The sequence below is a fragment of the Sardina pilchardus genome, chromosome 9 (genome assembly GCF_963854185.1).
Source record: "Sardina pilchardus chromosome 9, fSarPil1.1, whole genome shotgun sequence".
NCBI classification, from domain to species: domain Eukaryota; kingdom Metazoa; phylum Chordata; class Actinopteri; order Clupeiformes; family Clupeidae; genus Sardina; species Sardina pilchardus.
This window is the reverse complement of record NC_085002.1, coordinates 21,489,444-21,515,312: the sequence shown is the minus strand read 5'-3', so window position 1 is coordinate 21,515,312 and position 25,869 is coordinate 21,489,444. Positions and strand designations below refer to the sequence as shown.

General features: G+C 43.7%; 2 protein-coding genes across 13 annotated transcripts in view; both read left to right on the top strand.

Moving 5' to 3' along the window:
- plekha6 (pleckstrin homology domain containing, family A member 6) overlaps positions 1-20,690 on the top strand; it is a 63,232-nt gene extending 42,542 nt beyond the window's left edge. For 7 of the 12 annotated variants that reach the window (XM_062546314.1, XM_062546313.1, XM_062546319.1 and 4 more), the window contains 19 exons: positions 2,146-2,330; positions 2,851-3,345; positions 3,773-4,289; positions 4,620-4,706; positions 4,963-5,016; positions 7,122-7,190; positions 7,552-7,632; positions 7,749-7,898; positions 8,668-8,763; positions 9,305-9,416; positions 9,697-9,836; positions 12,543-12,612; positions 12,777-12,883; positions 13,200-13,367; positions 14,097-14,249; positions 14,585-14,718; positions 15,234-15,376; positions 17,144-17,248; positions 18,482-20,690. In XM_062546314.1, coding sequence (XP_062402298.1) covers positions 2,146-2,330; positions 2,851-3,345; positions 3,773-4,289; positions 4,620-4,706; positions 4,963-5,016; positions 7,122-7,190; positions 7,552-7,632; positions 7,749-7,898; positions 8,668-8,763; positions 9,305-9,416; positions 9,697-9,836; positions 12,543-12,612; positions 12,777-12,883; positions 13,200-13,367; positions 14,097-14,249; positions 14,585-14,718; positions 15,234-15,376; positions 17,144-17,238 — 2,856 coding nt within the window. In that variant the 3' untranslated portion in view covers positions 17,239-17,248; positions 18,482-20,690. The remainder of the gene's footprint in view (positions 1-2,145; positions 2,331-2,850; positions 3,346-3,772; positions 4,290-4,619; positions 4,707-4,962; positions 5,017-7,121; positions 7,191-7,551; positions 7,633-7,748; positions 7,899-8,667; positions 8,764-9,304; positions 9,417-9,696; positions 9,837-12,542; positions 12,613-12,776; positions 12,884-13,199; positions 13,368-14,096; positions 14,250-14,584; positions 14,719-15,233; positions 15,377-17,143; positions 17,249-18,481) is intronic. The other 5 variants (XM_062546311.1, XM_062546317.1, XM_062546318.1 and 2 more) reach the window with 3 other exon arrangements.
- Positions 20,691-20,835: 145 nt separating this feature from the next.
- Positions 20,836-24,050, top strand: golt1a (golgi transport 1A). The gene is made up of 4 exons (XM_062546320.1): positions 20,836-21,728; positions 22,247-22,338; positions 22,795-22,973; positions 23,655-24,050. Exons 1-4 carry the CDS (start codon positions 21,704-21,706, stop codon positions 23,821-23,823), a joined length of 465 nt encoding a protein of 154 aa, XP_062402304.1. The 5' UTR covers positions 20,836-21,703; the 3' UTR covers positions 23,824-24,050.
- The last annotated feature ends 1,819 nt before the right edge of the window (positions 24,051-25,869 follow it).

Genomic DNA, 25,869 nt, shown 5'->3' with positions numbered 1-25,869 from the left:
AATTGTAGTGAATATGAACTCCAGTGCAACCCATGGATATTATTTTCATGAAGCCGGGCTTGCTGCCATCTGACCACACCTTCCGTTGTCAGAGAAACCCCACAATACTTCACTCTCCAAGCTAGTGACCCCATCTGCGAAATGATTAGTGTGTGTGTGTGTGTGTGTGTGTGTGTGTGTGTGTGTGTGTGTGTGTGTGTGTGTGTGTGTACTGTATCTGTGTGTGTATGTGCATGTACAGTATGTGCCTATGTGCTTGAGTCTACTAGCTCACGTTTCCCTACAAAGGCTACATTCCATAAGAGAATGGTTTGCTTTGAAAAGCAATGTTCCATGGTATTGTCATAACACGCTTGTCAATACAGTTGCCTTGAGCAGGACCTGCTAGAAACGTGTGTTTTTGTTGTTCCTACAAAGCTGTGACTACATCTGCGTCAGATATTCTGTTGTGCTCCAGAACCTCAGACATTCACGGTGCGCCCTCATGTGGCTGTTTGTGGGTCCTACAGCTTTGGTGGAATTGAGATAAAACACTGAGGCATCATAAAATGAGCACGAATACCACTGTGTGTTCTGAGACAGCTGTTTTATTTGAAACAAACCATTGGAGCGAACATTGAAAATAACATTTCCGTACAGGTTGTCATTCCTACAGTGTTCCTCACGAAAAGTGCACCGTTCCCTCACCGAGTCCCTCACCTCACAAAGCCCCTCACCTCACCAAACCCCTTCTAACATCCACAGATAACCGACTAGCTGTGTGTGTGTGTGTGCGTGTGTGTGTGTGTGTGTGCACACCCACCTGCTCTTTCCTCTGACACCCACTGATCCTCACCCTTTCTCTCCTCTCCGTCCTCTCTCACCCCTGCCTGCCCATGAGGACCTGAGTGGGGCTCACACCGGATGTCCCTGTTTGAGTTCCCCAGAGAGCTCCCTTAAGTGTAGGTAGAAGAACATCGTCATCGTCATCGTCACCTCCTCTCTTGGTGTTTGTTTTCGCTCTCTACTGCATGAGGCTGTTTGATAACATGGCTGGGTTCACTTCACTGTGTAGTCAAGAGCACTGGTCAGGGCTATGATAACAGCATGATTTGCATGAGATTCGAAGGTAAAGTTCACAACTGTTATTGCCTGCCCTCTAGTTTGTAAAAAGTTGTATGATTGGCATCACACCTGACTATTAAATAGTCAAAAACCTAAAAGGATAGCAACACCGGCTCTCTGTCAGATGTCCATGATTGGTCACAGTGGCCTTTTCTAATCTGCCATAATACAAAAACAAAAGTCACAGTGATGGTCAGCCAAGACCACAGGATGCTCTTATCTAAGCAGTTCAGCCAAGTGAATCCAACAGTGCATGCACCCTTAAAATGAATGTGTTAGAAGCAACACAAACTGTGTTGTCCTTATCTGGACATAGAGAGATGTGTTAAAAAAACACACACACACAAGTTGTGCTATTTTCAACACATTTGTTTTAAGAGTGGTACACAGTATAATAAAAGCAATGTGTTAAAAACACAAACTGTCTAGACATAGAGACAAGTTGTGTTATTTTCAACACATTTTAAGTGTATCTTTCATTGTTTGACCAGCCACCTCTTGGTTATCTATAGAAGCAGCCTTTGTTGTGATTAGTGTTGTTTGTGTATTAAAAGCCCAGTATGCCATCCTATTGGAATATTAAACCCAAATGCAAGTTAGATTTCAGTATCATTTCAAAATGTATATCACCCAAAATGACCCTATGAAAAGATATTTATAAAAACAGGCAAATGGAGAGAGTGTTCTTTAAGTGTTAATCGTCATCATGCATTCATTTTGATTACCCTGTAATTACTTTTCAAAATGGTAACCAACATGTCCAAACAATACTGCAGGATTCCTCTTAACAACTATCTCTGTATTTATCCGGCGACAAAATGACAAGTAGATTGCATGTTAGCAACTGCCATGTACCACATAATGTCAGTCCTGCATGATCTGTGCTGAAGCTGTTCTAACCACGGCAGGCTACACTGAGGCTCGTTTACGTCTGGTGACATTTTGTTTACAGTACATTTGCCCTTGTTGTTTATTTTTGTTTACACCTACCTTTTGTTTACATCCACCTTTTGTGTGTGTGTGTGTGTTTGTGTTTTGCAGGTGTGGTATGAGGACGAGGGGGAGGAGGACGGCACGGATAGTAAGGGCAGCATTGCGTTCTGTCTGCAGGTGGAGCACCCGGGCACCAGGACCTACTACTTCAGCGCAGACTGCCAGGAGGAACAGGAAGAGTGGGTGAAGGCAATGAGCCACGCGGCCAGCGTTCAGGTCTCTCACACGCCAAGGTATTGCACGCACACGCATGCACACACAGTATACTCACATATACACACACACACACACACACTCACACACACACTCACACACACACACACACACACACACACACACACACACACACACACACACACACACACACACACACACACAGTATACACACACACTTGGGCAAATACAGACTTGTATCTAATGACAGTGCTGTCATGCCAACACTAAGGCACCATTTGAATCCAACAGACATTCACTGCAATCAGTGAAGTTTCATTTCCCTGGAAGTGTGACCTACTAATCTTTGTTTCATCAATGTTTATTGTATGATCTAAATTCTTACATGCTTTTTTGTCCCAAATGTTTTGCCTCAATATAAATACCCCATATTTCACATGCATGCAGACATAACAATTTACGTTAAGTATAAACTCACTAAGTACCATTTATATATGCCCACTCTGGTTGCTATGAATATGCCTCTTGGTTCCCACACAGCTTGCAGACAGTCACCCGCCTGTGTGTCTCTCCTCACAGCAGGAGTGATTCTGAACTGACCCAATCTGAGGAGCAGAACTACATCCAGTCGCCCAGAGAGCCCGTGCCCGAGACCAATGGGCAGGCCGTCGCCACCCAAAGACTCAGCCCTTCCCCGGCGGGAGCACGGCGGCACCAGATGAACGGCGGGCACGGCGCCGACCTGACGACGACACCGACGACGGCGGAGGCCAGAGCGCCCCCTAGCAGGCCCCCGGAGCACGACGTGCGGTCGGCAGGGCCCCACCGGCCTCAGCAGCCCAACGGCTGGGGCAACTACGGGACGCCGGGCAGCCCAGCGTACCCGCCCCAGCAGCAGCAGCATCAGCAGCAGCATCAGCAGGAGGGCCAGCGGCCGGAGAGCGTGGTCCTGCGGCGGAGCATCGCGCCCCGCTCGGCCCCCGAGAAGATGGCCCAGAGGAAGAGCTCCATGACCCAGCTGCAGCAGTGGGTCAACCAGCGCCGCGGCATGCCCACTCCGGAGGACCTGCGCAGGTGAGTGGACACACTGTACGAGAACCTCAGGAGGGCGTCACAGATGAGACGGCTGGGCAGGAGTTCATTGTGGCGTTGCAGTATAGCCATTCTACAGTAAATGTGTGGAATGAAATTACACTATGTAATTGCCATCTTGTTTATTGCCTTGTTTAGTGTTAAAAACTGAAAGAGTCGTTCTCAAAGAATTGTTTTTCTGATAAATGAACATTATGCACATATTTATGTTAATCGTATACTGTATGTGTTGCATAGCTAAAGCATATCATTTTGAGGCTGTAGGAAATGTGTGATAGCTAGTTAGTTAGTTAGTAAGTTAGTTAGTTACTCAGTTAGTTAGTTAGTCAGTTAGTTAGTAACTAGTCTATTGCTGTAAGTCGCTTTGGTTAATGTAGTTAAACCTCTAACATTCTACTGCGTTCTACAGCCCGTCCCGGTACTACCCAGGGCAGCGTGGCATGCCCGATTTCTACGCTGGGTACGGCGGGCCGCAGTACGTCGAGGAGTACCCGCTGTACCCGCCGGGCATCCGGCCCGACAGCATCTGCTCGGCCTCGGCGGCGTACGAGCAGCGCTGGACGGCGGAGGAGAAGCGGCGCTCGCTGCGGGACGGCGCCGCCGCCGCCATGTTCCGCGAGGCCCAGCAGTGGCACCCCGCCGGCCCCCCCCCGCCGCCCGCCGCCGCCTACTACGGCCACGTGGACCCGCTGCACGGCTCCATGCGCCGCCTGTCCATCCAGCCGCGCTCGCGCTCCGTCCCGCGCTCGCCCTCCTCCTCCGTCTCGGGGGGGCCCTACTCGCCGGGGCCGCACCTGTACGCCTCGCCCCTGCGCTCGCCCAGCATCCACTTCGGAGGAGGGGGGGGCCCCGGCCGGCTCCGGGACGACATGATCTACGCCGACCCCTCGGCCTACGGCCTGCGCCGCTCCATCAGCTCCCCAAAGGTGATGCCCCTCCGCCTGCCCGACGGGACGCGTTGTTATCGATCCTTCACATGAACACAACACGATACCAATATTACTAGCCTGATAAAGACATACTGTACTGTACTGTACCTCAAAAAGAGGCAAAAAGTGTAGAGTGATGCATAGTGCATAGTCATGTTTTAATGCAGTTCTTCATATATTTAAGAATAGAATAGAAATGTTAATTTGTTTATTATTAATTCGTTTTTATTTTTATTTAGTTACATGATGCAGTGTATGATACTAACTGTATTATATAACAACTATGATTGCTTACTAAGGTGAAAAACCTTTTGTCTTTTCCTTTAGTATGACTACCCAGGGGATCGGCAGTCCATCAGTCAAGGAATATATCCGTACAACTATCCAGCATCACCTGCTCTGCAAAGCAAAATGGTACGGTTAACTGCGCAGCTACTTTGGTCAAATAAGTGATGTGGGTGCAAGAACGGCGTGTAGATAACGACGCACCCTAGTGTAGCGCAGGAGCCGCTATAGGCAGCTTTGCGGTGTGCCGGCGTCACCTGTGTGTCAACATTCTGCACAAGCTTTGCACTTTTCATGCTCATCCACTCTCTCCCCCTCCTCCCCTGCCCTCTGTCGCTCTGTCCATCTCTCCGTCTGTCTGCTGTCTGCCGGCTACCCGCTCCAGGATGACATTTTAGACCTGCAGCTTCAGCGCAATTTGGAATACCTTGATCAACAGGTAGGACATGGACCTTCAGATATTACTGACTCCCTACACTGAGTGAACTAAAACTGGGTTTAAATGGTTGACAACATTGTTTGGTTTAAATTGACAGTCAAGGATGATATGAGGAAGCTAGGTAATTAAAGGAAGCTCTTTTGGTCATTAACAGTCATTGGTCATGCTTATAAGATATGACTATCTATTTTCATAAAGGCTACACTATTAATGGTTTTGATTTGATGGCATGAAACTACGTATTAGTGTAGAAGGCCATAGGCAGAGCTATGTGATAATGTTACTTTAAGTAAATGATACAGGTAGATCGCAAGCTGAATTCCATTACCCGTACACAGTGCAGTTGGCAGCTTCATTTGTAAGTGGACAGGATAATCAGGATAGGTGACTGTATAGGACAAAAACTAGTCAGCAAATCGTTTAAGATGCACTAGACAACACCATGCATCAGGTGAAAATGAGTAAGAATCCTTTACATTCAGAAATACTGTATGTCCATTAAGCTGCCCGATTATTCCGAAATATCTTGACTCGTGTCCAGAGTAACGTTTAAATGTTAAATGTCAGCCCCACCACCTGTCATGAAACATCTCCCCCATGTTTGAGCTCGTCCTCCCTTATGTCTCCTGTTTCGTCACGACTGTCTTTGTCTAAGCACTGACACACCTCTACCTCCCCAAAGCCTCCCTTATTAAAGATACAGCCACACCAAGATTTAACGTCTGATAGAATCTATCATGAGGGCCATATTGTTCTGGCTGTGGCAGCAGTGCATATAAGAGTGACAAACGTGTGTGTTCAGGAGTGTTTGCCAGAACGAGGAATCATTTTTTTTATAGCTGCACTTGGTGCTAGAGACGCCATGGGTGTGCATCCTGTCTACTCAGGAAACACAAAGAACAGTAACGCACACACACTCGTTGAAGTACACACTGTTAAAGGTTGCCTCAAGGATTGGACCAAGTAGTGTAACAAATAACTTCAAATGTTAATGTTTGTGTATGACAGCCCACTCACAAATCATCTGAGATCAACGTCTCTTATTTGGCAACACGATGAGTCATAACTTAGTGTCAAGATAAGCAGATCAGTGTTTCACTTGGAAAAAGAGATGTCTGTTGGGGACTTTTAAACACTAGATATGTCTCCATGACTGATGTAGTTGTTGAGTGACAGTATGTTTCACCCCAGGTGACAGAGGGAGATCACCTAATCAGCATGGTAACCAGAATGGTTGAGCGTACTTCCCCTCGACCAAAGCTATACTCACAAGTAAGACGGAGAAGAGTCAAGCAGAGAGTCAGGCTTCGTCCACTACAGTCCTCAGAGGAGCATTACTTACTCCACACTGTCTTGTCCAGACTCGTTCAGGTTGAATGACTCTGAGCTAGACTACATTTTCGCTCTAGTAGCCCCGGCTCTAAAAACAAAACAAAAAACCTGACTCTCTCTCTGAGTGTTCTCTAGTGATGTGGCATGCTTCAGTAAACGTGGTGGCAGGTTTTTATTTATTTTTTTCTTGTGTTTTCATTTGAGGTCAGAGTGTTCTTTTCGTGTAAGGTTCGATGTTCATTTGATGGTGTGATCCCTGTTTCTCCATGTTGTTTTGTGTTGTCATGTCTATGTGTTCCGCTATGTTTGTGTTGGTCTTTACACAGCTGTGAGTGAGGGTTCATGTCATAACATTTACAGTGATGGAGAAGGGGACTGCAGTTGTTATACAATGTGCCGTTTCATTTTGCTTCACTGTATTTACAACATTTGATTTTTTTTGTGTGTGTGTGTTTTCAGTTCAATTTTCTTTTTGATGTGTTACTGTCTTCATATCCTAAATGTTCTCCGTCTGTTCATTTAAGACATGAACGGTGCATTCAAAATGTCAAAGATATCATACAGATTGGAGTAAAAATGTGTGATTTTGTTTTCTCTCTGTCTGTCTGTCTGTCTGTGTGTGTGTGTGTGTGTGTGTGTGTGTGTGTGTGTGTGTGTGTGTCTTTGTGTCTGTGTGTCTGTGTGTGTGTGTGTGTGTGTGTGTGTGCGTGTGTGCGTGTGTGCGTGTGTGCGTGTGTGTGTGTGTGTGTGTGCGCGTCTGATTATGTGTGCAGGTGCCTCCATTCCATGATGTCTACAGAGACCTCCATCCTACCCTGAAGCTCAATGAGATGGAGACCAGTGTAAGGCAGCTCTGCTCAGGCTTTCTACTTCTATTTATAACTATGCCTTTATTATGCTTTCTGTTGCCTATTCGCCATTCTCCCTGAATGCAAAACACAAGTAGAACAATCCCCATTTTCCTTGCAGTTGATGTTAGAGAGTAAAGTTATGAATAGAGAGATGTTGAGCAGTGTATGTACTGTAGAGTTTGCTCTTTTATGGTACAGATTGTGGGTGAATTTCCCCTTGGGGATCAATAAAGTATCGATCTATCTATCTATCTATCTATCTACTATAGTTCATGCATGATGCCTAATAGACTGTATTTATGATGAATGTATGTATCTATGATAACTGGCATGGCACCCTCTGTCACTGCAGAAACTCTTGGGCCGACTGTGTGAACAGCACCGAGTCATGAAGGATCAGGAGGCGGTGGTCCACCGGTTGCGGATGGATAAGGTAGAACTTCTGTTTTACTGTATTGGCCGCTATGGGTGCCAAGAAAACCTGCACATCAGAGACAACAAATGTCATTCTGTGTAATCAGTGTAACGTTTGTTGTGTGCACTTCTCAGGATAACCTGGAGGAGGCGCTGGTGGCCACGCACCAGGAGATGGAGATGTACAGGAGTCAGACGCTCAGCTCCGACAAGTTACAGATGAAGAAGGAGACTCTTCAGAGTCAGCTGATCAACATTCGAGGAGAGCTCTCCCAAGCCTCCAGTGTAAGAGCAGGGGAATGAGTTCACTGAGGCCAGGGGGCAATAGGAACATGTTATATCACACAAGAGAAAAAGGGATAAAGCATAAAGCAAGGGAGAGGCCAGGAGACGTGACAGGACTGAATGATAAAACTGGATTTAAAGAATAACATTAGGTTGAAAAATGTGTGGCTTTACTACTGTGGAGATTGGAAGGGCTGAATTATTAAAGCAACACAGTTTTGTTCTATCTGAAAATAAAGGCTTCAAACTCATTTTGATGCAACAGTGACTTATAAGCAGCTGACATGGCCAATGCTTGAATTTCCCCTTGGGGATCAATACAGTATCTATCTATCTATCTATCTATCTATCTATCTATCTATCTATCTATCTATGCTTGCCCGTAATGCTTGATATTACACTATGGAATGTTATTGATGGGTTGATTGGGATCATGACCCATTTGTACGTCTTAGTGCTAAATGGCACTGACTAATGAAGAGGCATACATATGAATTATTCCATGCATAGTGTTGCTTTAAAGGCTATGAGAGGAAAATAGGGTAGTACCTCACCAAAAGATAATCGCAGATGACAGATCACTGAAGCCACAGTGGATATTTGGCATAATTATTATATATTTTTTTTCAAATGCTTATCCATTGAGGATTTTCTCCATTTGCAATGCTGATCCTGGCCTCTACCTCTTCCATCAGGAGCTTAGAAGGGATAATATTTAAGATTTCAAATGACTTGGTTTGGAAACTCATTTGAAATCTCACTCCCCCAGGCATTGACATCCACCAGAGTGGAGTTTGAGGCTCTAGAGGATGAAGTCAACGCCATCCACGGGGACCTCTGGGAGCAGCTCAACGCTGGAGGCCAGGTGAGCAGGAGCAGGATGATTCATAGACACAATTTTGAATGGACTTGGGGTCGTTTTATATTGCTAACTTATTTATAAAGGTAATCGAGTTGACTGTTTGGAAGTCAATTCGAAGATTTTTTTCAGCAACAGGACACAAGCCCAGAGGCGGTGTTATCAATAATTAACAACCTCTGAATGATGGCTCATGATTAAATAAGTAAGCAATAGAGTGCCTGTCGGGTAGTACTCATAAATTATCTAGTAAGAGACATTTAAAACCTCACTGAAGTTCTGAGCTAGTTTTGGGTGCCCTCAACATACCAACATGTAACAGATGAAAGTTAGCAAACTAATTTGGGGACTTGTTAGCTAGCTAGCAAGTCACCTATAACCTATAGGCTAATTATTTGACAGCAACTAGTTGATGTTTTAAAGAAAGTGACATTTTAATGTTGCTACAGCTATCCTTAAGGTGTTCTGATAAGTTGTTCTTCAAAATTGTAATTGTTCTGCTCTCCTCTTGTTCCAATTATCTGTGACTCCATGCTCTTGTCCTCAGAGTGAACTGGTGCACAGGCACATTCAGAAGGAGTTCTGGAGAGTCCAGGATGTGTTAGAGGGACTGCACAAGAACAACCTCTCTCGTGGAACAGACACTGCTAAGCATAGAGGTAGCCACCCGCACATTCACAACAATAAGACATGAAGTGGTCTTGACAGAATTTCATGATAGCCTGAACAATTCAGAAGAATTCTTAATGTCAGCACTTCCACAAAAATGTTAGCCAAGATTAGAATACTTAAACGTTGATGTGTCTCTGTGACTACAATTGGTGTAAAAAATGGCAGTATGGCTATTTTGAAAAAAAAAAAAACAATGTTTTTATTCGAGTGAACATTACCCAGCTCCTCAGGTCTAACTGGCATCTCTGTCTTTTCGCACTTCCACAGTGACTAGTGGGGCATCTGGTTCCTTCAGCACAAATAGTCCAGCCAGTCCCCTGAGCTCTGTTAGCCTGACTAGCCCCCTCAGCCCCTTCTCCCCTGTCTCTGGCTCCCAGGTGTCCCCCACCAAGCAGACAGGCTCAGAGGTAAGCGTCCGTGGGCCCCGGCCCTCTCACCTGCACTGAGTGCACCCTCACATGCCGTTATTTTCTCTTGCTTCTCTTAGTAGCCTCCAGTAAAGGTTCATATGGGGCTAGCTGTCGTTGAGAGTTGATATCTCCCTGTCGATCACATGTCCTCGCTTTGGCACAAGTGGCATGTCAAAATACTCCATTTGCTAGAGCCGATAGAGATGTTGAAACCAGATCAATGCAGTTTGGTCCAGAGTTGTTCAAAATAGACCTGGTCATTGCGACTGATTTAGCTAATCCAATTGAACAGCATTTCCTTTGCCATGGCCTCTGTCTAAGAAAGGTTCTTTTAAAAAGAAATGCTAATTTGGACTGAATGATGCTCAAAATGTTTTGCAATTAGGTTTGTTTGTGAAAGGGCTTAAAGCCAGACATGTAGGCAGAGACAGTCTTGGTTAACTCATTAAGGAACAGCCACTTGACATGGATGATGGCCATTTCTGTAATTGAGACAAAGCCCCTTTGTGCATGAACCACATTTGGACTTTGGCATGCACAAAAATGTACCTTGTAATAGGATTAACTGACTCTTATATCTTGTCAGTGATCCCCCTTCTGATCTGACTGTTGACAACAGATGTTACAGATTTTTTTTCTGATAGGCAATCACTTCTCAATCTATCATCAGCATTCTCCCTTATATAAAGGTACTTTGTTTAGTAGATGCTCATTCTTCATAGGCACCGTTTCAGACATGTTGTTGGAGGCAATCACCAGAGCTTCATTACTCAAAGCCTGCCATGAACCTCTCTCTGCATTCCTCACAGCCTGGCTTCTGTTACTCCTCTGATGCGTAGGGCTCTTCCTCCTCTTCCTCTACCCCTCTCTGCCTTCCTCTTTTCTCTCTCCGTTTCCCCTATCTCCTCTCTTTCTTTCTCTCTCTCTCTTTGTCTATCTGTCTCTTCTTGTTGCTGTAGGACATTGGGCCACCGAGGCCACCCCTCCCTAAGTCCTACCTCCCCTTGGATACCTCCCCCACTGCCCCACCCTCTGTGCCCCCCTTGCCCTCTTACAGCAGTGCCTGGCACTCTAGCAGCATAGAGGACCCCTACAGGGACGACGACGATGACTACCGCGGAAGAAAGGTACCTCAGACTACCGGGGGCAGCCGCTCAGAGAGAGAGAGAGAGAGAGAGAGAGAGGAGAAAGAGAGAGAGGGGAACCCAGGGGGAAGCCGTTCCCTGACCCCTCTTAACAGCTGGCACTGACGGACTCACCCCCTGAACCACTCCAAACACCTCCTTTCATGTCACCAGTCCACCCATCTCCCCCATACCCCCCCCCATTCTCACTATCTTTCATTTCACCCTCTCCCCTCTTTTCCACTCCTCCATCACTTTGTTTGTGTGCCTCACTTTTTTTCACTCATGTCCTTTGGCTAGATTCACAAGCTTGCACATCTGTGAGTTAAAATGGTGCCCCGCGGCCAGAGCAGGTACAGGACTGTTTCTGTTCCTGCTTCTAAATTCTATTTCAGATGACATTCAGGCTTCAATCTATGGAACCAAAATGAAACTCTAATTGGGCTCAAACTAAAGTTGTTTATTTGCACAGGGAATGTATCATTCTAAAAATATCATATCTCAAAGAGCCTTCCCAAACAACTAAAACCAGATTATTGATAAATCCACCATGACAAAGAGATTCCCTCCCCATGAAAAAAGGAAAATGTAAGCAATTAACATATAACACCTGACCTAAAATAGCCAGGAGTTTCTGCTGCAAACAATGAATGAGGGGCATTGTACTTGCTTGTCATGATTCTTGCTCTCCATAAAGTAGCAACATTTAATCAAATATGATTGTAAGTTTGAGTTTCTGGGAAACAAAGCTGACTACTGGTATGTAATATGTGCTCCAGTTGGAACGTTTTGTCAAGCATAGTGGTTGAGTTTGTTGGAAGCTGAAGGAGAAGATTTTGGATTTCTTCTCACTGCTCAAGAACCAGCTGGTTCAGTAGCTGCTCAGGTCCAACTGAGAGGGTGGTGATCTGGCTTTGGTTGGATTGACGCTGTCTAATTGGTCAGAGGAGAAAACTCCCACGGTGAAAAACAAACGTATCCGTTTTCATTTAGTCCCTCTGCACTGCTTTCAATTGGCCCATCATTCATAGATGAATGCAATCTGCCGGAAGACGGTTTCCTGTTGTTGATGCTCGCAGCAATACTTTCCTATTCTCATGTAATGAGTGTGTAATGGGTGGTAGCAGTATCTCTGGCAGTGGGAAGTAGAAAACATCTCAATCAGTGAAAGAAAATGAATGCGTTGCCCTCCAGTGCCAACCTGACTCACAGATCCTCTCCCTCTTGTATTTACCATCTTTGATTTGTGTTCTCTGATCTTGGTAGTGGTTTTACCTGCCAGTGTTTGTTTTTGTGTGTATCTGCTGCTTAGCCAAATGTTCTACTTCCTGAATCTGAGCTTCATTCAGGAAGCTACCAGTGGCGGCTTGCCTTGGAGCCAAGTGCAGTCCAGTTTCATCTCGTTTGTTTGACGTAAACGTCACCCCCCGATACATTTGTGTTTGTGGCTGTGTGTGTGTGTGTGTGTGTGTGTTCCTAAACTTAACACCCAGGGGATGCCCCAAGGTGAAGCCCCTGTGTCATTGTACAGATTCTGTCCCCCTCTAAAATACTGAAGTCCGTTAATTTTGTGTTCCAGCAGAGGCACTTATCTGGAGACAAGACCAGCAGTAATGATCAGTACTTGGAGCACACCAGTGTAAACAAAGGTGAGATCTTAAAGGAATGCAAGCTGAGAGATACTGAATTACTGAAGCAAAGAATTTTACAGAATGACTTTCCTGGTGCTCACTAGGGGTAGCATACTCTTGAACTCTTAAAGGCACTTTTTTCACCAGACTGTGGTACTGATGCCATGCATTGTTTCACACAGTAGGCATAGTACCTCCACTGGCAAGGTCCCCCGGTGAGGAACGGACCAGAAGTTCTGCGCCCATCCATCGGCGGAATGGAAAGGTGTCCAATGGCCATATCTCCAGGGTGAGGCTCTGTGATGAATGCTTTGCTTAATTAAAGACAGGTCCAAAGTGAACTGAATTAAGTAACCCCTATCTCTACATGTACATTTATTGATAATAGTAAAGTATGTGTCTTATATGGTGATTGAATCAGTTGACTTGAAAATGCGTTTAGCAATGAAACTGCAGTAGCCACAGCAGGACTAGATATCAGTGATGGGGTGCATGGCGCTCAGAATCCACATCCATCGAGATGTCTCTCCGGTCGCTCTAATTGGGTTCTGAATTTCCCCTTGGGGATCAATAAATTATCTATCTATCTATCTATCATTTCACAGGAGCGACCGAAGAGCGCCGTGTTCCCCGCGGAGGTAAAGTCCAAGATGAGCGTGGAGGAGCAGAACGAGCGCATCCGGCGGAACCTCAGCAACTCGGTCAGGGACAAGAGGCGCAGTCTGAACCTGTCCGGCTCCCAGCTAGACGGCTCCAAACCCAGCTACAGGGTGGTGAGTCAGGCCAATCAATGCATGATGATTTTCTCTGGGAAATAGAGCATACTACAGTAATGCTATTATGACAACTTGCCCCTTTGGCTGTCTTAAGATCATGTAATTGATATCAGCCTGATGTGGTATATTCCATTCTTAAAATAGTGGAACAAAATGCCATCAATTCATGACCTCAATCTTAAGTAAGAAACGGTAAAGGTTGCAGGACATTACACAGATCTGTAATAGAGTTCAGATGGTCTGGCTTCTAGTGATTCAGAGCCTTGTCCCTGCAGCTCGTTGCAAAGTTGTGATCATGTAATGTTCTGGAATTGTAGATCACATGGGAGAGTGGATGCAGAAAAAAAATGCAGATTATAACACAGAGATCAAAGGGCAGCAGGGTGTTGGGGGAGAGACAGGAAATTTGATGAAAACAGATTGCAAAGATACAGTACCGTGTGACAAGTCATGTGCACTTCCTTAGCAATGGAGTTGAGGTAAAAAAGGTTAAGTTGATTGCATGTCATGTGTTTCTGAGATCCAACTATTGGTTGTGGATCCCTGAAAAGACATTGGGCCCAAAACGCATCAGAAATCAATGAGACACTTGTTTTTGAACAGCTCACCTATTGCCTTATTATTTTCTTTCAAGGAAATAATGGGAACTTGCATCCCTCCTTGTTTCTTATGGGATTTGTCTCTTTCCACGACTTTTGGAGTGATAATATTGTTGTTGCTGGACAGGTGAGGCGGAGGTTAACGGCACACGAGGTGGACATCACAGACCTGGAGGCCGCAGTCCGAGGAGAGGGGGTGGAAACGCCCCGGGAGGAGATCGCACGCCTGCGCCGACTACAGATGGAGCCCCAGCACTACGACCTGGACATCAGCAAAGAGGCAAGGATGACCTCAGCTCTCTAGCCTCCTAGTGACCCACACATGGGAAGCTGCAAGCTGGAGATCTTAATAGGAAGCTTTCCTTAGATTGACCCTCCATTGGTTATATTTAGAGCCCTTTGCCTTAGGGTTTATTCTTGAACTTCCAATGGTGTTTGCTATTATTGTGTTTTGTACTTGCTACTCTTTACTGTTGATGATCTTTTTTTTTTAATGTTTTGTTTTTAGATCAGTTACTACTTTGAAGAGTTGATGAAGAGCCTTTGCTTTGAAATGTATTCTATCACTCAGGTGTTTAACTGATTGGTTGCTGAATGCTCCTTTTTATCTTTCAGCTGTTAGCACCTGAGAAGATTTTGATCCCCGAGCGGTACTTGGATGCAGAGCCTAGCATGCCTCTGAGTCCCGAGGAGATGCGTGAAAAACAGAAGAAAGTGGAGAGGATCAAGACTCTCATCGCCAAATCAAAGTATGACCAAGGACTTTTTGAAATGATTTTCATGCAACACTACATCCTAGCCACTCGCAAAGTATTGGCACTTGGTTTGTTTCTCTCACGACCGGAGTCTCTGTGTATACTCTACTTATTTTGTGTAATGTTTTTAGAATGAAGCTGATTATTTCAGGTAGATCAGTGGGGTGCATATCCATATAGTTGATCTAATGCATGCCTCATGTGCCAGTTTTAGCGTTAGCTTTTTCAATCAACTTCATGTTTATGCTGTAACATTTAATCAGAAAGTGTGTAAGTAAGCCATCTCATAATTTGATCACATTTGGGGTTCAGGTAAGGTTGTGGTAAGTGTTGACCTTTTGTGAAGCGTTAAGGAGTTATAACTTTTTGTTGAATGTGTCGTACCTTGTTGTTTTTATGTTTTCTTTTTTTTTTCTTCACCTACTGACTATCTACACTACAGTATATCTAGCTGAATCGTTAGCGCTGGGTGCTAACAGCCACCTGCTCTCTCTCTCTCTCTCTCTCAGCCTGCAGAACGTGGTTCCCCAGTTGGACGGGCCGGTCGAGAGCCAGCCCAACCCTGACCAGCAGCTGCAGGAGCAGGAGAAGCGCATCGAGATCTCCTGCGCGCTGGCCGCCGAGGCCTCGCGCCGCAGCCGCCTGCTGTCCGGTGAGGAAGCCTCCCGTCCACCAGAGGACCAGCAGAGGCAACTCGCAACCCCCAGTGTCTGACCCCCAGCCCTACCCTGACCAACCCACCCCACCCTCAGCCCCTCACCCACTTCCCCCTCCCTCACATTGCTCCAATTGATCACACCTGAACTCACCATCACTGCCTGTGCCCTGTCATCATAGTCCCTCTCCCTGATGGCACTCCACTGAGATCCATTTCCTGGTTTCTTAGCCTCTCACTGTCTGCCCCTGTCACTATACCTCATTGTGACCTACTTCACCCTGTCTTAATCTTTACCCAACTTCCTGTGCAATCCAGACTCCACCCTCACTGTTTCCACCTCAACCCCACTCATTCGAGTGTTGCAGTTCCTCTGCCTGAACTATGTAAATTCCCCTCGAGCACCACTCTCTAGATGGGCTAGCACTTTTCAAGGGCATGGGACTTCAGTGTTGAGGTTGCTGCTTCTGTTAAACTGCCTGTAAATATTTCTATAATGGTACAAACCCATGCATGTTTATGCCAAACTTTGTATTTCCTTTCCCTTTCACACAAAGTCCCAGCATGGTCCACCGATAAAATAATCAGACTTAGAGCACATAAATTGTGTTGTGAAATATTAGAAAAACAGTTGAAGGCGTATTGATACATGTATATCAATATTACCATCAAATCTAACGCAAAATTATAGATTACCATCAAATATATTTGTGCAGCCTCAAATCTGAAGTCTGAATGGTATTACATTATTTTTTTACAATGCATAGGTTTACATGTGCAATAATATACAGTTATGTCAAATTGAGTATTATATTTAATTGTATATTCTGGCATGGCTGTAACTATTAGACTAAGCACCTGGGTCATATGTTCTCTCTTCATTCAGTAGCGGAATGTCACCTAAAATGTTGGCATGAAATATTATAGTTTTTTTTGGCAGCCAAATTATAACCTGACGTCATATACTGTACGTTTGCCCTCAAAAATCTTTGAGTATTCCCATGTTTCTTCTTTGGATGCTACTCACTTAGATAGATTACATGAACCCCCTGAAAGTGCCTTACATATTCATTCGCAACAGGCAAGTCAAACGTTGGGCCTGAGCAAACTGCCTTGTGTTAGATGACCTTTCGATTCTCTTTTGTTTGAGCAGTCAGATGTAATTTTCCTCTTGCTTTCTCATTTTAACATGTCTGTATACTTTGTGACAACATCTCTGAATATACGCCTCAGTTACACGCATCATTGTTTTTTTTCTGAGCAGGCATTTTTTTCTGAGCAGGTACTGGTCAGCACTGCTCACGCTCCTGTGATCGTTTTTGAAAGAACGCGAATCTCCGTACCAACAGCATTTCATTGTCCTGCCATAAGTTCTTGTTAAACATTTACTCTACAACATGATGCTCAACATTTGCCCAATCAACTTCTATTTATTTTGAAGTGATCAAAAGAGACCTACAAGCCTATGTCTCTTTTGATTGGCCATTTTGTGTGTAAAATCCACGCCAAAGCTGAACTCCAGTCTCGCATGTTGTTTCCCAGAGCTTATTTACCAGGCATGAATCCCTACCTCTCCATGTCTCCTGCCAAAGCTTGTTCACTTTATTTGACCCACCACTTCACGTGCGTGTGTCTGGCTGTGTGTGTGTGTGTGTGTGTGAGAGAGAGAGAGAGAGAGAGAGAGAGTGTGTGTGTGTGCGTGTTTGTTACCTTTTTGTTGGCGTTGTGCTTGCCCCTTCCCCTCATCATGCCATTCTGTTACAGCCCAGTGTGGCCCCAGCCCCCCCGCCTCCCCAACCAGCCCGGCCCCTCCCCCTTCTGCTGAGTTCTCTGACTCCTCCCACATCATGAAAGTGTGAGTCTGTGCAGGTGAGTCACTGTCCACCACACCGTGCCCGCCTCCCCCTCTGTCCCCCCCCCCCCCTCTCTGTTTGCCCGCTTGTGCCCACCCCAGTGTCTCCAAAAGTCTCTCCTCGGTGAGCTTTGAGCCACATGAAATGTTGTCTTCCCTTCTGAGAATGGTTTCGAAATGATTCGTCGGATTTAAAGCTTTTACAACTTTATCAGTTTTTCTTCCTACTGTAAGTTTGTTTTGAAATATGCACTTTTGCGTGTAACATCACGAATAGGCAGTGCCAGACAGGGTGAAAAAAACGGCAACCATTTTATATAACACATTACACAGGACTGTGTCATAACATGTCTCAATTTGAACAGTGCTGGGATAAGAATTGAACTGACAAATAAACAGACACACTTGACCAAAAACACAACCTCTAATTAAATAGGCAGTTAATAGAAATAAATCATTAAAAAAGCATAATTAGTGTATCATTCATTGTCACACTTCAATTATTTTCCCATTGCTGAATATACAGTATGTGATTTACAACACTTTTTGAGTGATGCTGCCTACACAGGAAATATGAGATGGTTCACACACTAGGGAGTACCCTTTTTATTTATTTATTTATTTGTATTTTATTTGCAGTGACGTTTCAAGCCCCACGGCTCTTCTGAAGTCTGAGGCTCGGAACATCACTGCAAATCAAAAAAAAAAAAAACCTGAAATGGGAGCTCCCTGGCGTGCGGATAATCTCTTATTTCCTGTACGCCACGCTTTAGATCCTGCACACCACCCAAATGGCTTTTGGGATGTGTGTGGCCTCTCACTGTTTCCCTATCAGGGAAATTGCTTGAAATGTGTGAACTGCATTACACCCAGAGATTTTCACACTGCTTTCACTGAAAGAAGAAACATGGATCGTTGCATATAACTGATATGCTGGCACATATTATTTCTGTCCTAACCTCATCCAACCTTGCCAAAGAAATATCAAATTGATTGGTGTGCATAACATACCCATTGACATTTGACCTAATTGTTAACAAGGTTTAAGCAACTTTAACTTTCAAACCGTTTTTCATAATATGCTCCTCATTAGGTTTAAGTTTGGTCTGACCACAACAAAGACATACTGTATCTGAGTCAAATGCAGGCCTTTCACCTCATGTACTGTACTGTCCACTGTCAAGATGGGGACACTCTGTTTCAGCTTCTCCTCCTGCTTTGGCTAACTCCTTGTCTCTGTCTTTCTCCAGCGCAAGCCCTGGCTGCTGTGAAATTTGATGGAGCCTCATTCTGACCCTCCAGAGGACCACAGGATCAAAACAACTTTATTTAGTCCCCACCCACCCACCCACCCACCCCAAACACTGTCATTCTCACAATCAACCTTTCGCAACAGTCGGAGAGGAAAAGGGACCAGATGTTTTGGAGAATCGATGACACGTCCCGTGAGTGGCATCAACATGGGTGTGGCTGTCTGAAAGGGGCGGGACTACAGACTTCCCATAACCTGGGGGCAGCACTTCAGATCCATTTCCCCCTCTGTCACGCTTTGCACTTGCACACTTCTCCTCAGTTGGGGCCTTACAGACATATCAGCAAACCATGATGGCAGGAACTAATAACCAGTGATGTTGCTTGACAAGTTGAAACATTTTGGGTTGCAGCAGTATCCTATATCAAGCTATAAAACTAGCCAGAGGAGGACATGTTTACTTTGTTCTACCGCTGTGGAAGTGACTAGCTCACGGCAGAAACTGTGTTCGGTGATGCGAGGCGAGAGGGGAGCCGCCAAAGTAGAATGCAGTCGATAGTCAGGGAGGTCAGACAGATGGAATTCAGGTATGTGCCACTAGAGGGCTCTCCCAGAGAGAGAGATGAAAGTCAGTCGGACCTGGTAGACAGTGGAGGATGTCCTCACCGGAGGGAACGTGACCGGTCCGAAAAAATTATGGTTTGAGTGGAAGGTGACACACGTAGCAGTAAGTGTCCATTTAGTTGGTGAAGCTGCCCTTTCAGTTTCAAAACCCCAAGCTAGGTACAATGCAGTATGCTGAGGTTCCTGGGGGCTAATAGGGTAGAGGCATACAGGAAATGGCTCCTTGATTCTATTGGCCCAGTCTGGACAGTGACATTATTGCACAGAACTTTCCATAGTACCCAACACATTACCAGGAGGGCTTCTCTGTCCAGCAATGGCATTGGCATCAAATTTTTGACCAGTTGCTCAAGAAGAGAGTAGCTGAAGACTGTAGCTGAAAGCCAGGCACACTGTGACTCCTCTGTCCACGGGTCACCCATCAACATAGGGCTCTCCTGTGGTCAAGCATCTCAAACTCTGATAGCACTTCAGCGTCCCAGCTGTCTGTTGGAAGTTAGCATATCTAATTAAAGATAAATACTGATGTAAATATTAGCCACACCTTCACATCAAAGCCATGTGGACTACACTTAGTGCTTAGGTGGTACCTAAATACTAATTGTTTTGGTGAACTATTCAACTATTCTTCTATGTTTCAAGAGAATAGAGGTTGATGAAAAAAAAAGAAGTGACCTTAGAAATGTCTGCTAGTGCAAATATGTGTCTAAGATGGGCCAGCAACTTGAGCAGCAGAGATGGTAATGACAAGTGATTTTGACAATTTTGATAAGGATCACATTGACTAAACATGATATGGGGCTGAATCACTGAAGGCTGAAGCATACATCACTGTGCCATTTCTGGATGGAACTGTGCTTGGGCAAGTCAGTTTTTTTTTTTTTTTTTTTTGAAACATGGATCCTGTTTGTTACGAATATTACTATTGTAACTATTTTTCTATGTCTGCGAACACCTTTTGATGTGTAATCAGCCAACATAGTCTTGACCATTCTGAAAAGCTGTCTGCCCCCTTTTGTGTCTTTCTACCTGATTTGTTTACAAAGATGTTGTCCTTATTTCATCTCTGAGTCTCCATATCATGTCCCAAAGCATTGCCACATTGCCCCCAAAGCAAGCCCTGCCATACAAGTTGTTGACCTATCAACCACTGTTGTGTATGTAGATGAAGGTTCCATTCGTTGTGTGGTTCTCCACCTGTGTTTTCTAAAGCGAGGTCTCAAAGTGAGTTTTCAGTGCATAGATCTAGTTGGCAGGTACTCAGAGAGACATTGTCTTTCTTTCTGTCATTCTTTCTCTCAGTATCATATTCATATAATAAATTAAACTACTTACAGGAAGCTGTGCTGACTGTATCAAAATGTCACATTTGACCGCAGGAAGAGAACATTTGTACGCAACAGTCAGTTTTATTGATCCCACAAAAGATATGCAGGCAGAAGGGACTCTAAGCTATATTTTTATTCTTTTTGAGAAGGTGAAAAAACAGAGGTCAAGAAGATGCAGTAAATATTTTTTTAAACATGGGAATTTGATTAACAAAGTAACAGGTCAGTGAGATAAAAAAAGAAAAAAAAGAAAAATAAATATCAGAGAGAAAATATAGATGTTTCTCATTTTTTCATGTACTGGGAATATTGATCACAGCAGATATTTTTAATTTATTGATTCTAAGAATTGACTGAAAGGCTTCGGTCAGAGACAGCTGCGAAAGCATATTTTTTAATAATTTGGGGGAAATGATGAAACTCAACAGGTGTCCACTGTTTGTAGCATAATGAGGCCAAGATGGACAGGGACACAATTAGTATATTGGTCTGTGTACATATTTATTATCTAGGCTGTGTCTGTAAAAAAAAAATACACATTGATACTTTTGGGAAAACAGAAATTGCTTGATCTATGCAAACATGAATAAACATGATAAATATGCTTGCTTTAGAAATACCCTCATGCAATAAAGTGAATGTATACAAAACATTTGAATGGTTTATTTGGAGAAGAATCATTCATCTATTGAGGTATGGCTGGAATCAGTGTAGTGTTAAACACAGTGAGTGGTTAGACATCTACAGTACATGCATGGATAATACAATCACAAAAAGGATCCACATCTCTCCTCAATGAGGCCTATTTTGATCTTAGGTCATTAGCTCAAATGACACAATGCCCCTCTGTCCTGATGTTTTATAATCTGTTCTGTGGCTACACTGATATAAACTATATTAACTATATTAGCTACCCTCAAATTTCCCTCTGGATGAATAAAGTATCTATCTATCTGTCTATATTTGAGTTCCGTTGTCATGATATTCATGGTTTAACAAATTAGGTTTTGTCAGCTTTGGATGACAACACTTGGAGGAAGACGGATGCACTTTAGCCTAATGGAGCTGATGACATAGTCCTGTAATCTGTTGGAGCCGTCAAGGAGCAAAAGAGCATTGTATGCGCGGGCCTCTCATTTAGTTAATGATCACCGTCAAGCGGGGCTGGGAGAGTTCAAAGGTCAAATCTTAAAGGCTGAATCAGACACATCATATGCAGCCTGAGGAGAAAGAGAGAGCTACAGCCGAGTAAGTTATTGGAAAACACCATGGTCACGATCACAGAGTTTCAGAGTAAGTTCTTTTTCTACTAACTAACTGCGTGATGTTAGCCCTGAGTTACATGCCTTGGGGTCATCACGGGTCATCTATGCCTGGCTTTCTTACTGTGGTCTGTTTTGAAAAGTGACTCATCAGTCAAACATCAGATTTGATCAAACACTCACAGTCCTCTTTAAGAGAAGATTGTATTACATGATTAAATAAATTATAACTATCAGGTTAGATGAGAAACTCTCATATTAGTTAATCAAATGTCACAATACACATATTTGTTCAGCACTTTCATCCACAGTGACTTAGGCTACAGTACAGGGACTCTATCGCATGTGTACGACCTCAAACTCTAATCCACAGTAGTGGTGTTAGCAGCTTTTCACCAGCTGAGGGGGAAAAAAAACATGTTAATGACCTATTTATTAAAAATGCCACACAATGGTCTTTAATGTACTTTCTTACTACATACAGTAGCCAACAGAATGTGTTAAATAGCTTGTCTAATGCTTGGCTTTCCGGACTTGACTCTCCCAAAGAGATCGGCGTGGGCCTGACAGGCTTTGGAGTGTTCTTTCTGCTCTTCGGCGTGCTACTGTACTTTGACTCCGTCCTGCTGGCATTTGGAAATGTGAGTCCCTCTCTTTATCAGATGCGGTTACATGATTTTTAAACCCAGTTTGCAGATATAATTTACCTCAAATGCAATTACTCAAAGTCACTGATCCATGGGTTTCAAGGCCCTCATCTTCTCCCGAGAGTAGTTCCGACGCTGGCCCGCTGTTCTAACCCAGTTCACTTCCAGTCAAATTCAGTGAAATGCTCTGCCTGACCCTTTAGCTGTCAGCGTCCAGCCAATCAACATGTTGCCCCAGGAGTATGGAGGGAAGGAGTGCAATTTGATTGGCTGTTGGGCTCAAATATCAACAAGCTGTCATCAGAATGGCAAACTCGGAATTACCTTTGAGGCATAATTAATATGGATAAACAAAAACTACTCATTCATGAGCTAGAGACAAAAAAATAAATAAAATGAAGGCACACTTCACCACACACTGTATGCGAATAACTCTGCGGTCATCTACAGGTGCTGTTTCTGTCTGGCTTATCCTTCATCATTGGCCTGAGAAGGACAGCACAGTTCTTCTTCCAGAGGCACAAGCTGAAGGCTTCCTCCTTCTTCCTGGGTGGTGTGGCTCTGGTGCTCCTGCGCTGGCCAATCATTGGCATGGCAGTGGAGAGTTACGGCTTTGTGCTGCTCTTCAAGTAAGTAGGGGCACAGGCCTGGGCGCAGGGCCTGTTTCATGTGGCACAAGCCTGTGAGGAAGGATGGTTCACAGCCTGGCTGTCTGAATTAGATCAAAGATCCTTGATTAACCGCTCAACCCTCTCTGGTTAGACTGTGATGCCCCGTATTTATTTTTATGGTGGTTTGTGTAATATACTCAAACAGAAAGTACTACCAAATGGTTAATATACAGTAGGCCTATGCATTAAAAAGGGCCACGTAGTTGAGGATCACATTTTATACATACATTTCTTCAATGCAAGTGTGCATCAATCCACCTGGATGTTTGCCTGGAGTTGACATTTTGTCATTTTTAAACAGATTCATGTGTTTCAGCTAGTTGAGTGGTTGATGCAGCGTATTTGTAAGTTTTGGTCTAAATCTAGCTACAGTAGCTGCCTAAAAAGTGTGTAAAACCTTGTTTTACACATGACCTCGTAGAATCTTATGGCTACTGCCAGAGGCTTGCTAACATGCTAACTGGTGCCTTTTGGCGAAAGTAGTAAATGGTTTTAGTGTTGCTTTAAGTGGACAATGGACAAAGTATATTTACTTCTTCTCTGAATAGCTTTTATTCAGATATAGGACATACAGTAGTATCTAAGACTACACAGAAGGTCTTTGTTGTCAAAAATAAAATGAAATTCTAATGTTCGTAGGTCATTTTTCCCTATGGCGTTTGGATTTTTGGGATCACTGATGAATATCCCATACCTCAGCTCGGTAAGGCCGCTGGTTTCTTTGGCACTGTGGCGCTTTGTGGTGGGAGTAACAGAGGAGGATAAGCATGCATTTGGGTCACCTGCGCTCAGTTATGTCTGTAATTAATAAATCCTCCAGAGCAAAGCATCTTATAACTACATTTCTATGGCTACATCTTATACACTTTACTTTGCTATTGTAGACATATCATTGGTTCAACTCATTGTTATCGAAGATTGCTCAATTATTATTTCTTTTTTTTTCTCAATACTTACATGTTGACAAATGTCAAGTTTCTCCATATGACATCGGCTGATTTCAGTCTGCCTTATGTGAGATACGATGAAGGCTGTGTTATAAAACCAATCACACTGTTTTGTATACAGTAGATACTTAGCTACACATTTAGATGTATAATTAATTACTTATCTGATTGGAATTAGCACTGTTTTTTGTTCCTCCAGCAAACCTGAACACTATCACATTTGAGGGACTGTGAAACTATCAAATTACTGTTTGCCACACTGTAAGTGGCAATCTTGATAGCATTTTCATGGAATTTAACCCTTTAACATACTTGTCATGCTCTAATATTTCTACACATTTCTATAGTTCCTCCTCAATTTATCTGGAAGCAGTTCATCTATGGTTTGAAACCTGAAGAGAAGATGCAATGGCTGTCATGTCGCCATCAGTCCATGGAACCTGAGATTGCTGTAGAAGTTTACTTTACATATGGACATTTCAGCATCAAAGTGACAGAAACACTGACTTGGACATTTCACGCACCAGAATTTGTGTTAGATACACAAGATATTATGTATTTATGATGACGGTAAAGTTGTATTTATAATGTGCCTGCAGCAGGTGTATAATGTTTGTAATAAGGAATTCATCCAATTTGACTTCACATGCAGCTAAATAATGTTTAGATTAAAAATGGAGCAGCAGGGTTTGTGAAATATATCCTTTGAAACTAGATAGAATGAAATGTAATGTGACTGGTATGAATAAAAGATAAATGTTATCTGGTATTTATTCATTATTTTCTTATATCTAATCATAGTTCATTGTTACCATATCTAACATCACTAAATTTCTAAATATCATTGCTAACACTAAATACATTAAGATACAATAAAACAATAAAACACACTTTTAGGCATTTCAATACTTCCCCTCCTTTAGGTATAGTGCATCCAGTGATTTGGAATTAGTAACATATGGTCAGTGATGGGGATAAGATGCATAATGATTGGGAAGGACAGGTCATTTGTATGATCCTCTGTGGTGATCACTGTCAGTGGCATAAACTCCAGGGTGCTGACAGCCAAGACACCCTGCGGTAACAGTCTGCCTGAAGAGAGAGGACAGTCATCCACTCTTCCTTAATACTGTACATCCTTCTTCACTCTTCCACACAGCAGACAGATCTGTTTTTGACAACAGCATAGCCTGAACAGGCAGTCGGTAATACTGTACAAACAAAATATTTATTTTCATTAAATGTGTTGGTCTATGTGCCATGCATGAATATCAGTGATGAGCACTACGACTTATTTCAAAAACTTAAATCAAACCACTAAACAAGTTCAGCACTGAATCAAACTATTTGGTAACATGAACATTAGTGAGATACCAATTAGCTATACACCTTTTAAACCTTTAATAGGTATGGTCTACTTTTGAATAACCCCAAAGGGGAGGGGGGATGGGGTTGAACAGAGCCATGCATGTTCATGGTCTGAAGTAAACAGATGGCCTAGCAAATCAAGACTGTCTGACGCAACCACATGCAATGCTTTGTTTGTTTTTAAATTAGTTTTTACTTTACTTTGAATAGCCTTTTTCTAACTTCCGTCAACCATACCAAACCAAACCAGACACGACTTGACCTTTCTTGCAAATCCACTTGATGCACTCAAATTAAAACGTGTATTTTAAGAATAGAATCCAATTTGCATGTATTGTGGTGGGGCTCAGAGGACCCTAACCAGGAATGCTATAGAGCACTTTCAAGGATTCTACGGAAGGAATGTTTGCAATCACCAGCCGGAAAGCCAAAGAACATAGAGGACAGGACGGACGGACAGCCACGGGGTGGAGGTGGGGCGGGAGTTGGGACTGGCAGTGATAAAGGTCACGCTAGCCCACCTGTGTCTGCCCACCGTG